General features: G+C 41.6%; 3 protein-coding genes and 1 long non-coding RNA gene across 6 annotated transcripts; 1 reads left to right on the top strand and 3 right to left on the bottom strand.

Moving 5' to 3' along the window:
- Positions 1-307: 307 nt before the first annotated feature.
- On the bottom strand, positions 308-2,445 carry LOC117221286 (uncharacterized). Its single transcript, XM_033472102.2, has 3 exons — positions 2,311-2,445; positions 960-1,153; positions 308-857 (listed from the first exon to the last, which is right to left on the bottom strand). The coding sequence occupies exons 1-3, from the start codon at positions 2,402-2,404 to the stop codon at positions 855-857; spliced, it is 291 nt and encodes a 96-aa protein (XP_033327993.1). The 5' UTR covers positions 2,405-2,445; the 3' UTR covers positions 308-854.
- A 929-nt stretch (positions 2,446-3,374) lies between these two features.
- On the top strand, positions 3,375-16,014 carry LOC117221287 (uncharacterized). Of its 2 annotated transcripts, none has more exons than XR_013035324.1 (5): positions 3,375-3,497; positions 5,159-5,457; positions 6,264-9,348; positions 13,954-14,096; positions 15,496-16,014. It is a non-coding gene; the product is annotated as an uncharacterized LOC117221287 (long non-coding RNA). The 2 variants fall into 2 exon arrangements; XR_013035323.1 differs by lacking the exon at positions 3,375-3,497 and adding an exon at positions 14,271-14,296 and having other exon boundaries at positions 5,289-5,457.
- On the bottom strand, positions 5,036-8,681 carry LOC117221427 (odorant receptor 13a-like). 2 transcript variants are annotated; one of them, XM_076527667.1, is made up of 6 exons: positions 8,547-8,681; positions 7,492-7,898; positions 6,581-6,680; positions 6,400-6,501; positions 5,390-5,545; positions 5,036-5,294 (listed from the first exon to the last, which is right to left on the bottom strand). In XM_076527667.1, exons 1-6 carry the CDS (start codon positions 8,613-8,615, stop codon positions 5,190-5,192), a joined length of 939 nt encoding a protein of 312 aa, XP_076383782.1. In that variant the 5' UTR covers positions 8,616-8,681; the 3' UTR covers positions 5,036-5,189. The 2 variants fall into 2 exon arrangements, with proteins under 2 accessions (XP_076383782.1, XP_076383783.1); XM_076527668.1 differs by lacking the exon at positions 5,390-5,545.
- LOC117221284 (maltase A3) lies at positions 10,063-18,124 on the bottom strand. The gene is made up of 9 exons (XM_033472100.2): positions 17,914-18,124; positions 14,884-15,063; positions 14,376-14,533; positions 14,174-14,308; positions 13,878-14,083; positions 13,448-13,643; positions 12,132-12,586; positions 11,698-11,838; positions 10,063-10,622 (listed from the first exon to the last, which is right to left on the bottom strand). Exons 1-9 carry the CDS (start codon positions 18,080-18,082, stop codon positions 10,418-10,420), a joined length of 1,845 nt encoding a protein of 614 aa, XP_033327991.2. The 5' UTR covers positions 18,083-18,124; the 3' UTR covers positions 10,063-10,417.
- Positions 18,125-18,354: the final 230 nt, after the last annotated feature.

Here is an 18,354-nt window from a genome sequence, read left to right as displayed (position 1 = left end):
ATACCGTTTAAATTCAACGTACGAACCTGGATCGGCGAGATAATCGATCTTGCGCGAATTATCGATCGTATCTGCTAGAGAGATCCCAATCGAGGGTACATTGGACCGAGTTTCACTGTAATTAAATTATCAATGTAAATATACGACGCCACGTTAAATCGTTCTTTATCCTCGCCAGACTGATTTTTCATACTAAGCAGTTCGTGCATGTCGACATACCTACGTACGTACGTCACAAACTGCAAGTTTAACGTTGCAAAATTCGCGAGTCGCGCGAATATTTAAAATCAATTAACGAGACAACGAGTTCGATCTAGAAAACGTGTTGTTACCTGTTTCCTGTTTATTTTTTTTGTTTGTTTTTGTTATATAGATCATAGTACATTCGCTATACATATACTATTATATTATATACTATTTTATATATGTATATTATATATATAATAATAATATATTATTATTAAAATTATTATAATATTATAATTATTATTAATATTATTAATTAATATATATATACTATACTATTATATACTATTATATACTATTATATTATACTATACATATACTATTTAATTTTACATAATCTGTGTATTATGTTGTAGCCGCTTATAAACATATAACGTCTTACGATAGCCTAGGATTACATGTACTACTACGATTACATGTTCTTATTCGCGTGGCTCGTTGTTCGACGCGACATAAGAGCCGGTGCCTTATCTTCTACCGTGCTGATAGCACACGGACGAACATTATCGTCCTAAACACAAACACCTTTAACGTGTAGAATTGTTTGCTAAGATTACGGATAGCATAGAATCGCTTGGTATTTCGTGCCGTTTCGATGTCTGGAACAGTTACTGTAACAACGCGATCGAAATGTAAACGGATTTCATTATTTAACAAATAGATCTTATTAATTAGAGTTTCCTCGGTGTATCGTGTTCGGTAATATAACTCACCGTGTTCGTAGTGTTCAAAATAAATATCTCGTCGGTCGTCGTTGTGCCCTTCTGCGGCGTGAGATAGCAGTAAGATAAAACCGACGCGACAAGTACTATTATCAACATGGCCCATAAAAACCAGAACACGAACAGGCGAACGTTCATCCATGCGGGATCGACAGTGTAGATCGGGAAATCGTTCCTCATCGATTCTGAAATCAGACGTAAATCGATCCACAGGGTGTCCCGAAGATGTCACGAAATTCGGAAATGGGAGGTTCCCGACGTCGTTCGAAGCAACTTTCTCCTTTGTGAAAATTTTCTCCAAGGCTTCGGTCACGAGTTATCAACGAAAAACGCTGACCAATAACAGGCGAGTTCGGCTGGCGCGCGGTGGCCCAGCCAACGAGCGCGCGGAGCCCGGTTCCGCTCATTGGCTCGGCCGTCTCGCGCCAAACGATCTCGCCTCCGATTGGTCACTGTTTTTCGTTGATAACTCGTAAACGGAGCCGCGGATCGCATTTTCGCTAAGGAAAAAGTTGCTTCGAATCACCTCAGGAATCCCCTACTTTCGGATTGCGAGACATATTTGGGACACCCTGTATATACTAACTTTCAAACTTTCGAACGGTCGGAAAAATGGGAATTGGAAAAAGGCACATGAAAAGGATACAATCGTGGTATCAAATTCAACAGCAAAATTTGTCTAACCTTTTAATCGGGCAACGTTCCAATTTCAAACGTCCAAGAGTACAAGTAAAATTCACGGTACAAACTACAATCAACGTGAATACAACATAGTTTATACGAACGCAAAGTGAACTGAAAGAATGGTCGAATTAAAATGGAAATATAGGGGAAATATGCGAATATTACCAATCGTACGTGAATTAGTGCGACAGAGTCTAACCGAGAGTATAAGCACGAGATCACACGCGATCGATCGAATGGTCGAATATCTATCGACTTTTATGTATCTCCGCTATCTATTGGCGTGTTCTAGAACCATAAACAAATGCACGCTGCGCACGGATTATGCGTAGACACTGTTCCCGTGATTGGTCGAATTTGAATCTGGGAAATGTCCGAAACAGTCTGTTGACAACTCGATCGGCGCCGATGCGGATAGATTCGGTGTTATCGCGTAGTGACAGTGAGAGCGAGAGTGAGAGAGAGAGAGAGAGAGTGAGAGAGAGCGAGAGAGAGCGAGAGTGACAGTGAGAGAGAGAGAGAGAGAGAGAGAGAGAGTGAGAGAGAGAGAGAGAGAGAGAGTGAGAGAGAGAGAGAGAGAGAGAGAGCGAGAGCAACAGTGAGAGCGAGAGTGACAGTGACAGTGACAATGGCAGTGACAGCGATACATCGAACAAACCTGTGCCCCATTGCTTTTGTTTGCACGCGTTGATCCTAATGGCCTCGTGGACGTGTTTGCCACAGAAAAGACGAGTGGTTTCTTCGGGTTCCATCGTTTTCGCATGCTCCCTTTTTCCGTCCGCGTCGTTATTCGCTATCGAGTGGCCGACTAAACAGTTTTCCTTCAATTGTTGTTCTTTCCGTCCGGTTCCGTCCGTTTGCTCCGCGATACGACGCGACGATGCCGAACACACGCGTGCACGTTGTTATGTTTACGAAAGCCTACGTCGGCCGAGCCTGACAGTCGGCGATCGGTCTCGGCAGGATAGAACGCCGCGGCACGCAACCGATAAACACACGCGCGAATCGATACCGTTTCAACGGCGGCGAATTTACTTTCACCACCCTTATTGTTGTTTTGCCGCCGGTCTTATCGCAACGCAGATACGTTAGAGAGCCGATTCACTCTATTTTCGTCCCGTTCAGGTCTCCGCCGCCTCAATTAGAACACTTTCAGCTCGTACTAGATTATTATTTTAACCCTCTTCTCGGCCGATAACTCCGGCGATCTTGACCTATGGTTGATCGAGCATAGCGCATAGCGATCGTCGCTGAAAGCTAGTTAGTTAGTCGGTTTTTCCGTCGCTGTAAACTGACAGGCATCTGATGACAGGTGAAATCGTGAATTATCTTTTTCTTTTTTTCTACGTTCGATCGTTTCACATTTTAAACGAACAAAGGCGCACTCTTATCCGCGCTGTTCGCGAGCGTCTGCACCGAAATACGTGTCCTGGCACCGTTCATTATGTTGATGTTCTCCAAATGGCTTCTGAACGACAAGTGCCAATAAAACAGGCCGCGCGCCACCGGAGTGTAACGTGAGCCGTTTAGTTTCGCACGTTTTTTGTTTGGCTGTGTGTATGTAATCTTGAGTAACGAGAGTATTTGTGTAGTCGTTAATGTTAAATTGCAGTGTCAATAAGGAGTTTGAAGAGCCTACACCTGGGGCCAATGTCTCGCTTTTATTGAAACATGTCTTATCGGCTATATATGTAGATCGGGGGCCACGTGTGCTGGCAGATGCGGACGAACTTTGTGTAGTCTTAGGTCTTTTTATAGTTGCAGCCGTTTAATGAGGAAGTACTTTGGCCATTGTTAATCTGATTCGCGCGCAAGGAGAACATGTATGTGCAGCGGAGTTTTAAGGTTAGTAGCAAAGAAAATTTGTTCTTGGATTTTTTGGAATATATCGGGTGTAGAGTATACATATTGCTCAATTTTTGGAACGTGTAATAATAATATTAATTATTAGTAATATTATTAATAATATTAATTTGATTTTTATAATATTAATAATAATATAGTAATAATTATTATAATATAATAATATAATAAATAAATAATAAAATATATAATATATAATAATATATAATAATATAATAATTATATAATATTAATAATAATTTATAATATTATAACTTAATAATATTAATTTCAGCAACAGATTAATTAAATGACGCAAGTAATTTGAAAGTTACTAAAGTTCAAGTGACATTTTAGGCACATTTCAATTTTATTAGACAACAATAACCATGGAGATTTTTATATTTCTATTCGATTTGATAACCTTTAAAAAATCTTATAAAGCTTTTACGAGAGCTTTAATTGTTGGATCGTTATCCTCGAATAAATATGGTACATATTAATGATTATGTTCAACCAGAAATCGATAATATTCTGTGACATTGGAGACATATTACTGCCTAATCGACTTAAACAATATGCAGTATTATCGCAAAGCTAGTATTATGCCAGTAATTCTTTGAACACATTTTCATTTCTTAAATCGAGGTCGGAGTAGGATCTGCGAAATTTATGGTAATGCCACTGCTAAAACCATACGTCGTTGTTGGAACTTTCAAATATATCTTTAAATTTAATTCAACGTATTTCCTTCGCGCGCATTTTTCGCCGATTACGATTTTTTTTTAGTACTACGTTCTAGCTCCGTTACCATTTCCGTGTCACGCGCGACGTTACCGACGATTCCGGCACATCGACTGTCGTACCGACTGAATGCTCGCGACCGATTTCAGCGTCCTCTTCAAACGGACGATGATCGACCGAGACTTGGTGGGAATTAAAAAATGATTGTTTCATATTTGAGCCGTTCATTTTGAAAGTGGCATAAGTCACTTTACCGTAATGAAAAGTGGTGATTTTTTAATGTTTATACGAAATTATTTATACTGAGAAAAATATCAGTATCCTGAGATAACAAATACAAGTAAATCTTCTCGAAAGTTAGCATCGATATTTTTAAACGTGTTAAAACGCAAACCCTTAAATATATCGACTTAAAAACAAAGTGACTTATGCCACTATCAAAATAAACGACTCATTTATCGGTTTTACACCGATCATTTATTCGTTATCTAATGACAGTAAAGAAGAACGTTAGTTCTCTTAAAATCTCCAGAAACAGTACCTCTCAAAACGTTTTCTACTTACCATAATATCCGTCCCCGTGATCCTTTATAAAATTCTGATTTTTATGCAACATTCTGTGAAACACAATTTCTTCCAGAAAAAAAAACGATTAGGGTCGTTCGTTATTTTCTTTGCCGTTTTAATCTGATTTTGCAATGATTCCAAATAGAACAAGATTTAAATACACAAAAACAAATTTATTGTCAACGTAGAAAAATAAATAATCGCGAAAACTTGAAATTCATACGAGAATGTTCGATCTGGTCGGTTAAGTGTTTTATTTCGAATGAGTATTATACACTCGAGTTTCCATAGTCGATATCGTTCCGAAACCGGAGAAGCCGTTACGACGTTGTTTCATAATATTTTGATACTAGCGGAGATACGAAGGCTACGATGATTACGTGCTCAGTTGATGCAGCACGTGGTGTTCGTTGACGACGGTACGGTATGGACTTCCTCGTCCAACACAACTCGCAGTGCAGTGAACAAGGAGAACGCGTTCGAGACATACTGGAAAATCAGAGGAGTCGTCGAAAATTGCCAGAGAAAATTCTACGTGTCTGTGTGTGTTTGTGTGTGTGAGAGAATATCGAATAAAATCCTACCGAGCAATAGTAGTTCAAGGAAAGTGCTACCATCACGAATCTCAAGCTAATCACTATGGGCTTTTGCGGTACCAACATTAGCAACACGGTTTTTTGCACCTTTAAATCTTGATTATACCAGCTCGCCTTGTACACGCTTTCGGCGGCGGTCTCGCTCTGATTGTCAACGGGATTCAATCGATTAATTACAAGACTACCAATAGCTACGGATTTGCTTCGCAAAATTGTAGTATCACCCGCCCTCTCCGATTGCCTACAGTCTTAACACGCAAATTCAGAAAACAAACAAACATTTCCATCCGATCGAAATAAAACGTTAACATTAATTTTTAATCCACGAGCGCGATCAATTGAGCACTGATTAAACTTGTACTTTAGTTGAAAATTCGAAATTGCTTGGAAGGGAGGTGATACTAACATTCTGCAGCACGCTGTACAGGGTGTCCCAAAATTAATGTACAAGCAGGAAATGAGGGATTCCTGAGGTCATTTGAAGTAACTTTTTCCTCAGCGAAAATGCGATCCGTGGCTTCGTTTACGAGTTACTAACGAAAAACAGTGACCAATGAGAGGCGAGCTTAGCGCTGGCGTGTGGCGGCCGAGTCAACTAGCGGTCGAAGTCCAGTTCCGCTGATTGGCTCGGCCGTCTAGCGCTAGGCGAGCTCGCCGAGCCAATGAGCGCTCGAGGCCCAGTTCCGCTGATTGGCTCGGCCGCCTCGCGTCAGTCGAGCTCGCCTCTCATTGGTTACCGTTTTTCGCTAATAACTCGTAAACGAAGCCTCGGATCGCATTTTCGCCAAGGAAAAGGTTACTTCAAATGACCTCAGGAAGCCCTCATTTCCCGCTTGTACAATAATTTTGTGACATCCTGTAGACTCTAAAGGGACGAAGAACGATGCGAATGAATATGAACGACGGAAGATGCTGCGGCGAAGGTGGTAGATGGTATAATACGAGACACAGAGAACAGCACTTTGGACTATTGAGTTTTTTTTCAATGCACGACTCACCACTTCCATCAGAGCGTCGGCTGGCCAGGCGCACATGTAAACCTCAATCAGCGCTGACCCGGCCAGAAAAATGGATTGAATTTTTACCATGATTGGTTGCCGCTGTTCGAGACAGAAAAAGCATTTTCTCCGGTATCGCAGTGATCCGTGGGCGGATAGGTTAGCTTCACCGAGTACTTACTCCGATAACGTTGAGCCCGGAAAGCACGAGGTTTCCGCTGCTAATGATCAACGTGATTATGGCTATGTATTGAACACCTTCGATCACGTCTTCCGCGTATCTGCAAGGATATTGTCCAACAGTCCTTTCAATATTTTATCGAGGACACTTTTCGATACTATACGTGCATCGTATTAATCTTAAGCGAATAAGTAATTATTTATATTTAAATAATAAAATTGTTAATTTTATCAAATAAAACCGTATAATAATATATAATATTAATAATAATAAAATAATATTAATTAAATAATATTAACAATAATAAAATTGTCAATTTTATCAAATAAAATCGTATAATAATAAATAATATTAATAATAATAGAATAATATTAATTAAATAATAATAACTATAGTTAAATAATATAGTTAAATAATAATAACTAAATAATAATAAATTAATTAAATAATATTAACAATAACAAAATTGTTAATATTATCAAATAAAACCGTCTTTTCGATCCAGTATTTTAACAGCGACGCTTATTCTATATATAGTATACTCGTTATCGCCTGATTCTCGCGACACATGTACAGTCGCCTCGGAAAGTACCTTATCGCCGTTTCAAACGGAATAATTTCTTCAAAATTGCTTCAAAGGACTTGAATATTTTTGAGACGTTAGTCCGACTAGTTTTCTATGAAATGAGTATATAAAAAGTTGTCTAGATTGCGATTGATTGGAGCGATAACAAAATTAAAAAAACGATGTAACGAAAATTTGAACAATTTTCACGGTAACCTATATGTATGTTGAAAATTTCATCGAAATCGATTGACCGCGAGAATCACAGTTTCTTTTTCACGAATTTCGAGCAAAAGCAGGTTATGTTTGATATCTTTCGGTGACTGTAGCTCGACCGATTTCTTACTTTCTGGCGAGCTGGCACTGTTCCATACAGCTCTTCAAGCGATCGACGGTGACGGCGGCGCGAAGATCCACCATCAAGATCTCGAATCTGCCGGCCGCGAACAAAATCAGCAGCGCGGCGATCATGTTCGAGCTCAGAGTGCTCACGCATTGTACAGCGACGTAAGAGTGTTGCAGGTAGATCACGGATTTGACGGGTTCGTAATCGACGGGAAACGGGTATTCCGCCATCATCGGGAACGGCTGCGCGGTGAACAATGCTCCGATGATCACGAAGAACGCGGCCAAAGCGTTCCAAATGCTGGACACCGCGTAGAACGGGCAATAATCGTCGATGTATCGCTGGTATATCTCCTTCTCGTACGGCTTCAGGTTTTGGAAGTACGCTACCATTTCCTCGATCAGACGCTGCAACAGTTTTCTCGAGCTTTAGGCGAACGCGGGACGGAAAAATGAATCATTACAAGGTCACGCGTTTGCTGTAAAGAAGAATGGAAAACTCTTGTTTTTAACTTTTTTATCTGATGCTACAACGAAAATTTAAACAATTTTGTTTCGGTAAGTTATATGCATGTTAAAAATTTCACCGAAATCGATTGATCTTCGTACAAGCTCTAAACAATTACAGAAATCGCAGCACGCGTCGAGGTTATGTCAAGGTTATTTTTTGATCACGTCTCCCAGACGTGATAATCATTCTTGGCACGATTATCTGACCACGTCTTTCAGACGTGATAATCATTTTTGGCACGATTATCTGACCACGTCTCTCAGACGCGATAATCATTTCTGTCACAATTTTATAACCACGTCTCCCAGACATGATAATCACTTTTGGCACGATTATCTGACCACGTCTCTCAGACATGATAATCATATTTGGCCCGATTCTTTCACCACGTCTCCCAGACGTGATAATCATTTCTGGCCCGATTCTTTTACCACGTTTCTCAAACATCATAATCATTCCCGACCCGATTTTCCGATCACGTCTCCCAGACGTAGTCGCGAAACAAGGCGTTAAAAGCAATTCAGTGAAATACCAGAAGAGTTAACCTGTAATTGATCGTGCTGAAAGAAGCTGACAGCAGCCTGGCCGACGACGTGAACGCAGGCCAGCGTCATGGTGGCCGCTTTCGTGAAATTGACGGGGTCGTCCCGCAGCAGATTCACGTAAACGGCGTAAGACAACGGCAGAAACACCGCGATCGTGCAGAGCAATGCGGCCGCCTTCAGAGCGTTGTAGAAGACTCGCCGAGATTTGGTGGCCGTCGACTCGAGCGGCCAGTACATGTTAAAAGACACGAAGAACCGAACGAAGGCGACTGCCTTCCCCGGCGTTGCCTTCTCGAACATAATAACAGAGAGCTCGCCGGCCGCCCCCCGATGTATGGAATTAAGTTCGTTCGTCAGGCTCTCAAGGGAGGAAGAAACATTTTACATTTCGCAAAAAAAAAAAAACGGGACTAGGAAGTGTCTAATAGCCCGGCTCCGACACCGTGAAACGCTAATGGATTCACCGGAAGAAACGCCGCGGCGAATGAATTAATCAGGACTAACCGGCAACCGGCGGTAATAACATGTTACGCGCAAACCCGGCCGCGGAGGGTGAATTGATAAGCCGTCTGTTGCCATCACATTGCGAACATCATCGAAGTCCTGAGCGATTATACCGCTCGCGAGTTACACACACACATCGACGCGTCGGGGTTCGTTTATTCGTCGAACTTACGTGCGCTTCGAGCCCCGCGACGTTCTCTCTCGTTTCGCAGCAAGTTTCAGCTTCTCCGGCGTCCGCGATTCCATTGCGAACGTAGGAGCATGCGGGGCGACACAGGAGAACGGAGGAAGATCGCTGGTAAGCGTGATCTTTTAATTTATGGAATGGCGCAAATTTAGCGCCTTTTTTGTGGGCCACCCGTGTTATAGAACGATGTACGATGAAACAGTAATAACTTTGTTACAGTAATAATAGCTATAATAACAATAGCGATTAATATAACGATATATAATATATAATGATATATTATAATATATAACGATATATTTAATATTATATTATATTATTATATATTATAATATATAGCTATATAATAGCTATCGTTTCCATGGCGCTTTTTGACGAAGTAAAAATAACCCTCTTAAAAAGAAAGCGGGACGTTGTCACTTCGAAAAAAGCTCTGCGTTTGTTCGATCGATTTTTCACTTCGCTTCGCTTCACGATTTTTTTTCACGATGTACGTACGTGCAATTTGTTTTTTTGATACGCGCATGGTTGATAATAGATTCGTTGAAACGAATCCTCCGACGCGAATGATTTAATCAAAGCCGAGTTTCATTCAGACAGTAATGTTATGTTATTTGTTGGTTATGTCGAGGGTGAATTGATAAGCTGTTGCACCGCGATCGACTCCTTCAGACAGACAATGCTCTATAATTAATTGAATTTCGAATTGGAGGGAAAAAATGACGAAGAAGGAATTATGATATGAAATATGATACAGGCTTGTTTTGAGAGCACATAACACTCTCGAGTGCACGCAGATTTTGTGCATTAAAATTGGCTGGAAAATTTCAACGAATCGATTTATTTATTCGATATTCAGTTTTACCAAATTAATATTTTGCGATAGCATAACAAATCTAGAGGAATGATCAGGGTTAATCGAAAGCTTTAATACATACTTTAGTACATACTAGATAATTATTGCAATAAATTTAAACAATTTATTTAACTGCAGAATCGGTGCCCGTTGAATTCGCAGGAAACCAAACGAATTTATTTTAATAGAAAGAATTTGATTTAAGGATTTAATAGACTTGCTAGAATAATCTCGCGGCTCTTTCTAGATTCTGACGCAAGGATCGAATTACTTTAGGCCGCAATAAAAATTGTTTTCAAACTTTCACGATGAAACACGTGGCAGTTAAAGTTGCGAGCGTTGATGTTTCGACAGCATTATCGCCACGAGCGTGCTCAACGTCAGCTGCATAATCGCCATCGAATTGACAGGGGAACCGTTTCCTGGCCTCTCGGTGCTCGACGAACCGGGCGTCTCCCTCTTTTCACGAACCTTCAAAACGTACGCAGCGTTCGCACTGAGCACCAATTTATCCGTGGGGATAGCTTTCCTAAGAAACAGAATTCCAAAATTGTACTCTCCGATCCCAGGCGGATCGAACAAAATCGAGCGAACGCGACGCAACCGAAATGGCAAATTTTAATGTTCGGACTGCTGGCGCCACCTATTCGCGGCCGACGGAATTACTTGTTCAGATTTGAAAATTAATTTGCCCGCTAATATTGTACATCTTCAGAATTTTGAGGAGGAGAAATGAATCGTAAGAATGTTGAAAATGTAATCGATGTCGTATAACTCAACTTTTCAATTTTTCATTTGATCAAATATTATACTCGGTGGTCGAAGTATTATGCAAAGTTACGTAGAAGATACCAACGCAAAAGTGAATACCCAAGTCTGCGCAAACAATACGCTTTGTTTTCCAAAAGGATCTATACTTCGCTCAACGAGAACTGGCGCAAAATATCTGTAATTATGTCAAAACCAGGAAAGGGGTGATTCCTGAGGTTATTTGAAGTAACTTTTTCCTTCGCGAAAATGCTATCCGCCGCTTCGTTTACGAGTTATTAACGAAAAACGCTGACCAATGAGAGGCGAGCTAGGCGCTGGCGCGTGGCGGCCGAGCCAATCAGCGGAACTGGGCTTCGACCGCTCGTTGGCTGGGCGAGCCCGCCTAGCGCTAGACGGCCGAGCCAAACAGAGGGAACTGGGCTACGACCGCTCGTTGGCTCGGCCGCCTCGCGCCAGCACCGAGCTCGCCTCTCATTGGTCACTGCTTTTTCCTTAATAACTCGTAAAGAAAGCCGCAGATTACATTTTCGCTGAGGAAAAAGTTACTTCAAATGATCTCAGGTATCCTTAATTTCTGGCTGTTAACGTAATTATGGAATTAAAATTCCTTCCATTTTGAAAGATGTACAGTAAATTCTCCCCGATGTTCCTTTAGTTCGTAAACAAAAATGAATAATTTTGGAAGAGGAGATACAAATATTCGAGCCTCGCGAGGTGCAAGAATCAAATAATCGTATCTCCTCTTCCCAAATTGTCCACTATTGTTCACAAGCTCAAGGAAAATTGCTAACGAAAACTTCTCTTACACTGTACCTGAAACCATAAATACTAACATGATCGAAACAGCATTGCTGGAAGCAACAACGACGTCCATGGAGTCTTCGATGCTCGGATACAACGCGGTCAAGTTGACGTTCTCTTGGAGCAGTCCCAGGTTGACGACGACGATGTACGAAGGATAATCCTTCAGAAACCTGCGAACGAACGTAATCGACACTAATTGTCAGGATGCTCGGGAAAAGTCACTGCGCAAGGAGTGGGGGCAAGCGACACATGCGCGGGTGCCTCGCACAGCGACGTGCGGCGTCTACCGGGCGACTGAGGCTCCGCGTTGCGTCGCCGTCGTTCGGCCAGTGGCCGCCTCACGCCGCTGCACGGATTCCCTACGCACGCGTCGCCTGCCCCCACTCCTTGCGTAGCGACTTCTCCCGAGCGCTCTTCTGTCCGCTGGTCGTCTCTCGGAGGCACGCAGCCGAAATTTACGCACCTTTTTAAGATAAACACGCGATCGTTGTTCGAGGTAGCCAATTCGTAGCCCCCGTGGGTGAACACCGGTTCTTTCCTCAGTTTCGACAGTTGTTTGTAAGCGTTCAAATTGCTCTGCGTCTCGCGACGCTGCGCCTCCACGTTTCTGTTTAGGTATTCCTGGTGAACCGGAAGATACGTTCGCCTCCTCGTCGAGAATCCCGCGGACGTGCTCGAGTTCCATTGCATCGGCGTTCTAGCCGGGTCTCTGGAGTACTTCTCGTAGGTTTCTCTGCTCCTCGACGTGCCCATCAGATCGATCGTTTCGTACCACGAGATTTTTCTGTCCAACATCGCGATCTCTTCGCCGTAATAAGTGTACGCCTGGCCGGGCAACAACAAGCTCAGCATGTGGAGGCCGTCGACCCGGTTCAGGCCAATTCTGGAGGCTGCTCTTCGATTGTCGTGATTCGAGAGCTGTAACAGAAACACAGGACGAAAATTCTCCCAGGACTCTGTCTGTCGATTCTCTGATTCGATGTCCAAGAGGCGACGTTCATTTCGGAATATTTCACGCGGTTTCATCGTTGAGGTTAAATTCTCAATTCTCGCGATCTTTTCTGCGCCGATTGTACCAGTCTGGCGAAAATGTTTTTCGCAAAATAATTCCGTAGACCTTTCTAAACACGAGCGCACGAATTTTCCAAATAAATTGAAGAAGTTTAAATTAGTGCGTTAAAGGCGATTCGGCCGCTTCGAAAATGATCGAAACATTTCGAAACATTCTATGAAAAATATATATCATTGTATTTAGAAAAGTGTACCGAATCGTTCTACGCAAGAATCATTCGGATAGCTATCGTCGGAGGGAGCAGGAAATATTCTGAAAGTTGAGCTGTAATTTATCCCAGAAATGCCGAATTTCGGGGTGCTGCGAATTTCCCGGTGTTGGTCCTACGCCTATGTGATCTATTGCTACGTCGATGCTAAGTATCGACGGAGTTGGTCAAGCGTGCAATGCGGCACGCGACGCGAATTCCCGGATCACAACAAAAGAGTGGTCTATTTGGATGCGAGTCGGGTAAGAAAAACCGCGGAGCTAAAAGATACGCGGTAGATAGTAGTCACGTGACCATCGAATCGTGCCATGTGGCCTCTAAATTGCCTTCGAATGTGGCCTCCGAATAACATAACCTCGAATCGAGGTTATATCAATGTACACCGGCCACTGCCTGTTTTACCGACCGCCTCGAGTTTCTATGACAACTCAGATCTGCCGATTTCAATGTCCACCACCGAACATTTCTGGGAGAAATCACCGTATCAGGTTTTACTTACCACCCAGTTCGTGCTCGCATTACGGGGAATCATGTTCAACCAGCTTCCCAAAACATCTTTGACTTGTTCAGCATTGCTGGTGTTCTGAACGGAACTGATAAAGCGGAAATTGAAAGGGGGAACCCCGTTGCTGGTAGCGTTCCCGTAAAGAGCTATCAATTTCTCGTCGGAATCGTAAGATTCCAAAATCAGCAATCTGCGAACGAACACGATTAAACTCGGCACTGTTAAGAAAATGCAAAATTCAATAATAAGAATATATATATATATTTATATTTGTTATATTATATTATATATTATATTATTATTATATTATTATTATTGATATTAATATATTATAATATTTTTTATATTATATTATATTATATATAATTATAATTGTATAATAATATATTATTATATAAAATAATAAGAATCTTTCTGCGCGCACTTTGGCGTAGACTTCTCGGCGTTGATCCAATGGTCGATGTAGCTGCGGAATTTGTACGTGATTGCTATGTTTTCAGACGATCCGGCGGTGTAGTCGCCGTTCCCAACGACAGGCTCGTCCCTCAGGTCCTTGTCCTCGATCAAATACGACGCAGCACCGATCCGGAAGCCGTCGATGCCTCTACCCAGCCAGAAGTCGATTACATTCTACGAAGTTAACGTACGTATGTTTATCCCCTAATCGCCTAATCGACTTGTGCAAAGCGTAATATAGCAAGAAGGCTGTTGTTGTCGCACCAGCATTTCTCCCAGCACGTTTTCGTTTCTCAGATTCAGGTCCGGCTGAGATTCGTGGAATTTATGGTAATACCATTGTTGTCTTCTGCCGTTCCAGGTCCAGGCGGATCCAGGCTTGTCGCTGTAAGTGCTCACCTAAAGTAAGAAAACAAAAAGCGCTCGGAATCGTGGTCTCGAGAAATCGCCCGCGAAAGCAGCGTACCCAATTATTCGGGGGCACGCGTAGCCCGTTCTTATCGACGGAGCCGTCCGCCCAGATGTAGTAGTCGGCGTAGCGGTCGATCTTCTTTACCGACATCAGGAACCAGTCGTGCTGGTTGCTGGAGTGATTCGGCACCAGATCCAGGATCACTTTGATATCTGGAACGATGCGATTTAAGTCGTTTCATGGAACCTGCTCTGAAGAACCGGATATTATTATATATGATATATGATATATATATATATAATATAATATAATATAATATAATATAATATATATATTATAATATATAATATTATCCCAGGGGATAATATTATATACTATATATATTTATATTATTTATTTTATTATATATTTAGGGGAACAAGTGCAGGATGAATATTGTAAGACTTTTCGCAAGACTCGAATAATCGTATCTTTGCTTTCCGAATTGTCCATTTTTTTGTGCACAATCTGAGCGTCAATTACGGAGAATTTATTGTATTTTGCGCAGTAATGGAGTACTTACCACGATTGTGTGCTTCTCTGATGAGCAAATCGAAGTCGCCCAGGTTTCCAAATACTGGATTTACGTCATTGTAATTAGAGACATCGTATCCGGAGTCGAGCATAGGGGACGGGTAGATGGGGTTCAGCCAAATAGCGTCGACGCATAGCTCTTGGATATAGTCTAGGCGGCTGACGATGCCTGCGCGTAACACCAAAAATTTAAACATTTAAATTGAAATTTGAGAATATATTTTTCTTTTCACTAGAATTACAATTTAAATAGCCAATGCTCGCTACTTTTTACTCACGACGAGTATAGTCGTGACACAAAATACTGCCATTTCTCCATGGCGAGTATACTCGTCGAACACAGCTAACTGGTTAATTGAAAGAGCCTAGTTAATTGCTCAGAGCCTAGATAATTCGTGGAACGTTTCAATCGCTTTGGAATACTTCGACGAATTAATTGCTTTTAATTGTGATTCAAATCTGAAATCTTATTCGAAGCGTCAATTGCTATCAAATTCTTTAAATCAAAATATCCAAACTTCTTATTAACCTACAGGATTACATTAATTTTTCGAATGCGAAACCATGCTCGGTGTATAATGAACTCTCGTTTGAATTACAGGAACCAGTTTGAACGTCGAACGATAATGCAGATTCGGTTGGTACCGTCACCGGCGGACGATAAATTGGACACGGCCGGCAACCATGCTCTCCTCGCGACTCCGTCGATATTCAGAAATAGGTGGCCAACAATGATTTCCTAAGTTTACATTTCACCGTGGCTCGCACGGCTTCCAGCTTATGTGAAGCTTAGACGTCAGTGATTGTTTCCTTTTAAATGATTATCACTATCTTTGTTAGCACAAACGCCTAAGTCAATAAGGACTTTGATTGTTCCTTAAGCTAATGCGCATACAAGAGAGATTAAAATGGATCTTATTGTACTCGTATGTATTCCGCGCTCGATCTACCCGAGCAAGCTGTTTGTTTTGAACAGATACGGGACAATAAGATTTTTTCTATTCGAGCGTCGATACGCTGCTGAAATTTAGGAAAGCGTGTATTTGGGCGCGGTCGTTCGGAGAAACTGATGTTAGCTTTATGTATGTCGATAAAGAAAATTGCTCTACCGTTTTCTCGATTCCTTTCGTCGTTATTTATTTAAATAATTGACTTCGGAAACGCCCACAAAAAAATCAACGTAATTTAATTAATTAAACACAAACTAGAAAGTTGAAATTGTTCATAGTGGGTGCTAACCGAACTCTTCCGTATTCTAAAGGTCCTAGTAAAGTTCAATTGTATTATTTTTTAATTTACTATTACAATCTTTACTCTATTACAAACTATACTAAATTCAAAAAATAAATTTTCAACTTATTGAAAGATAGAGAAATAACGCTGGTAATTAACGTGGGTTACTCTATAAGAACGACAAGACTGAATTTATTTGAGCACTTCGTCATTTTTAATACAATGCATGCTCGAATTAAGAAATCTGTTCAATTTCTTTTCCTGTAAAATGAAATCTTACGATGAAAGATGCGAAACCGTATATACGATCGGTATGGTAGATTCGGTGTTAACGTATTAATCGCTTCGCTCCCATGGACGTGTTATGTCGCGACACCCGATACTGTACGTCTGAGATCGCAATCGAGACATCTCGCGACGTGATACCGCTTGTGCGGTGCCACGGACGCGTTATCCCGCGATGCAATACCGTTCGTGCGGTGCAGCAGACGAGTAAACACGCGCTTGCGTTCTTGCTCCGTCCGGGGCCACTTAGCTTGCTTTTATGTTGTGGCAATAGAGCCAAGTTTTCTTCGAATTAAAGTGTGTTTACTCGTCCGTGGCACTGCACAAGCGGCGTTATGTCGCGGGTTAACGCGTCTGTGGCACCGCACAAGCGGCGTTATGTCGCGGGATAACACGTTCGAGGCACCGCACAAGCGGCGTTATGTCGCGATACAATACGTCCATGGCACCGCGCGAATGGTATTGTGTCGCAGGATAACACGTCCATGGCACTGCACAAGCGGCCTTATGTCGCGAGATATCTTCTCTGTGATCTTATATAAACGATAATGACGTAATTTAGCGAATTAAGGTTTACCAAAGATTATTAGAAACGCACTTTTAGCATTTATTATGATCTTCGGTAACAATGAGGTGTCTAGAAAGATGTCGATGAGGTGTCTTCTGTACACGAATGTTTCAATCAGTAATCTAATGACGTCGAGGCACGCCCACACAGTGATTCACGAGACCGATCGCACACAATTTAGCACTGAATAACTTTTTTCAAATCGAACCGAATCGCTTGTATTTTTTAAAGATGTTAGAGGGATTAGTTAATTAATTAATTAAAAAATTAGTTAGTTAGTTATAACTAGGCAATAGCTGAAAAATTGTTTTCAAAGATTGCATCCGTTTGGGATAATACAAAAAATTAAAAAAAAAAAATTATGTCCTCCCAACTTTCTTATCCGAGCCTGCAACAAACATTAAAAAAATGCGTTTTGCAGTTAAAACAACAGTTTTTCACGGTATATAAGTTATCGAGATCCACAAAACACATTTCTTCAATAATCGTTCCAGGCTCTGAAGAAAAAGAACGTGTTTTATTTTATTCTTTACGTCACTCCAACTAATTGAAATTATTAAATAAAATTTTGTAGACACTGTCTAGTAAACCGTCTTTCTAACATCTCCAAAAAGAAAGAAAAAAAAGGAACGACTGATTCGGTCCAATTTGAGAAAGTTATTCCGTTCAATAGACTGCAGATTTTTATGAAAATTAAAGATTGTTTGCAAAGATCAGTTGCAAGAAGTATATTAAAAATTATATAGTATATATAATAATATATATATTATAGTATATTAAAAATAATACATGGACATTTTTTAAAATTTATAAAAAAAATCTTTCTACTACCTTAAATGCAAGGAAAATCCGCAGTTCAGCGATCAGTTTCGCGAGCCACCGCGGATTCGAGAATTCCGCAAATTCCGTAAAATTTCGCGCACTGAAACGTACCCTTGAGGTCTCCCTCTCCGTCGCCGTCGCTGTCCTGGAACCCCCTCGGCCATATTTGATAGACGAGCGCGTTTTCCCACCATTCTTTGCCCGGCAACTTGTCGACGCACTCTGCACCGATGCAGATCACCGCCAGGACGATCAGCGAGCCGCCGCGGAACTTGGCCATAACCGTCGTCACGTGTTCTCGGGAGAAAAGTTCGCGGCTAGTCGCGGCTTCGTCTTGTTATATATTTTCGGCCGGGGCCTGGTTATCGACCGCTATCTCCGCTATCGCGATCACACTCCCCGTGTCCTTATCAAGCTGTTCCTTGTACCCGATTCACCAATGGGACCACGCCATTGTTTATTTTTGGCGCGCGGACACGGAAAAGGTCTCTTTGATTTCTTTTCCCTCGAACTCCAGGGAGAACGCGAGAGGCCCCCTGCTCCGGGACACGT

Source organism: Megalopta genalis, unplaced genomic scaffold, assembly GCF_051020955.1.
Source record: "Megalopta genalis isolate 19385.01 unplaced genomic scaffold, iyMegGena1_principal scaffold0037, whole genome shotgun sequence".
In the NCBI taxonomy this organism is placed as follows: domain Eukaryota; kingdom Metazoa; phylum Arthropoda; class Insecta; order Hymenoptera; family Halictidae; genus Megalopta; species Megalopta genalis.
Note: the sequence above shows the minus strand (reverse complement) of the source record. Positions and strands in the feature narration are given on the sequence as shown.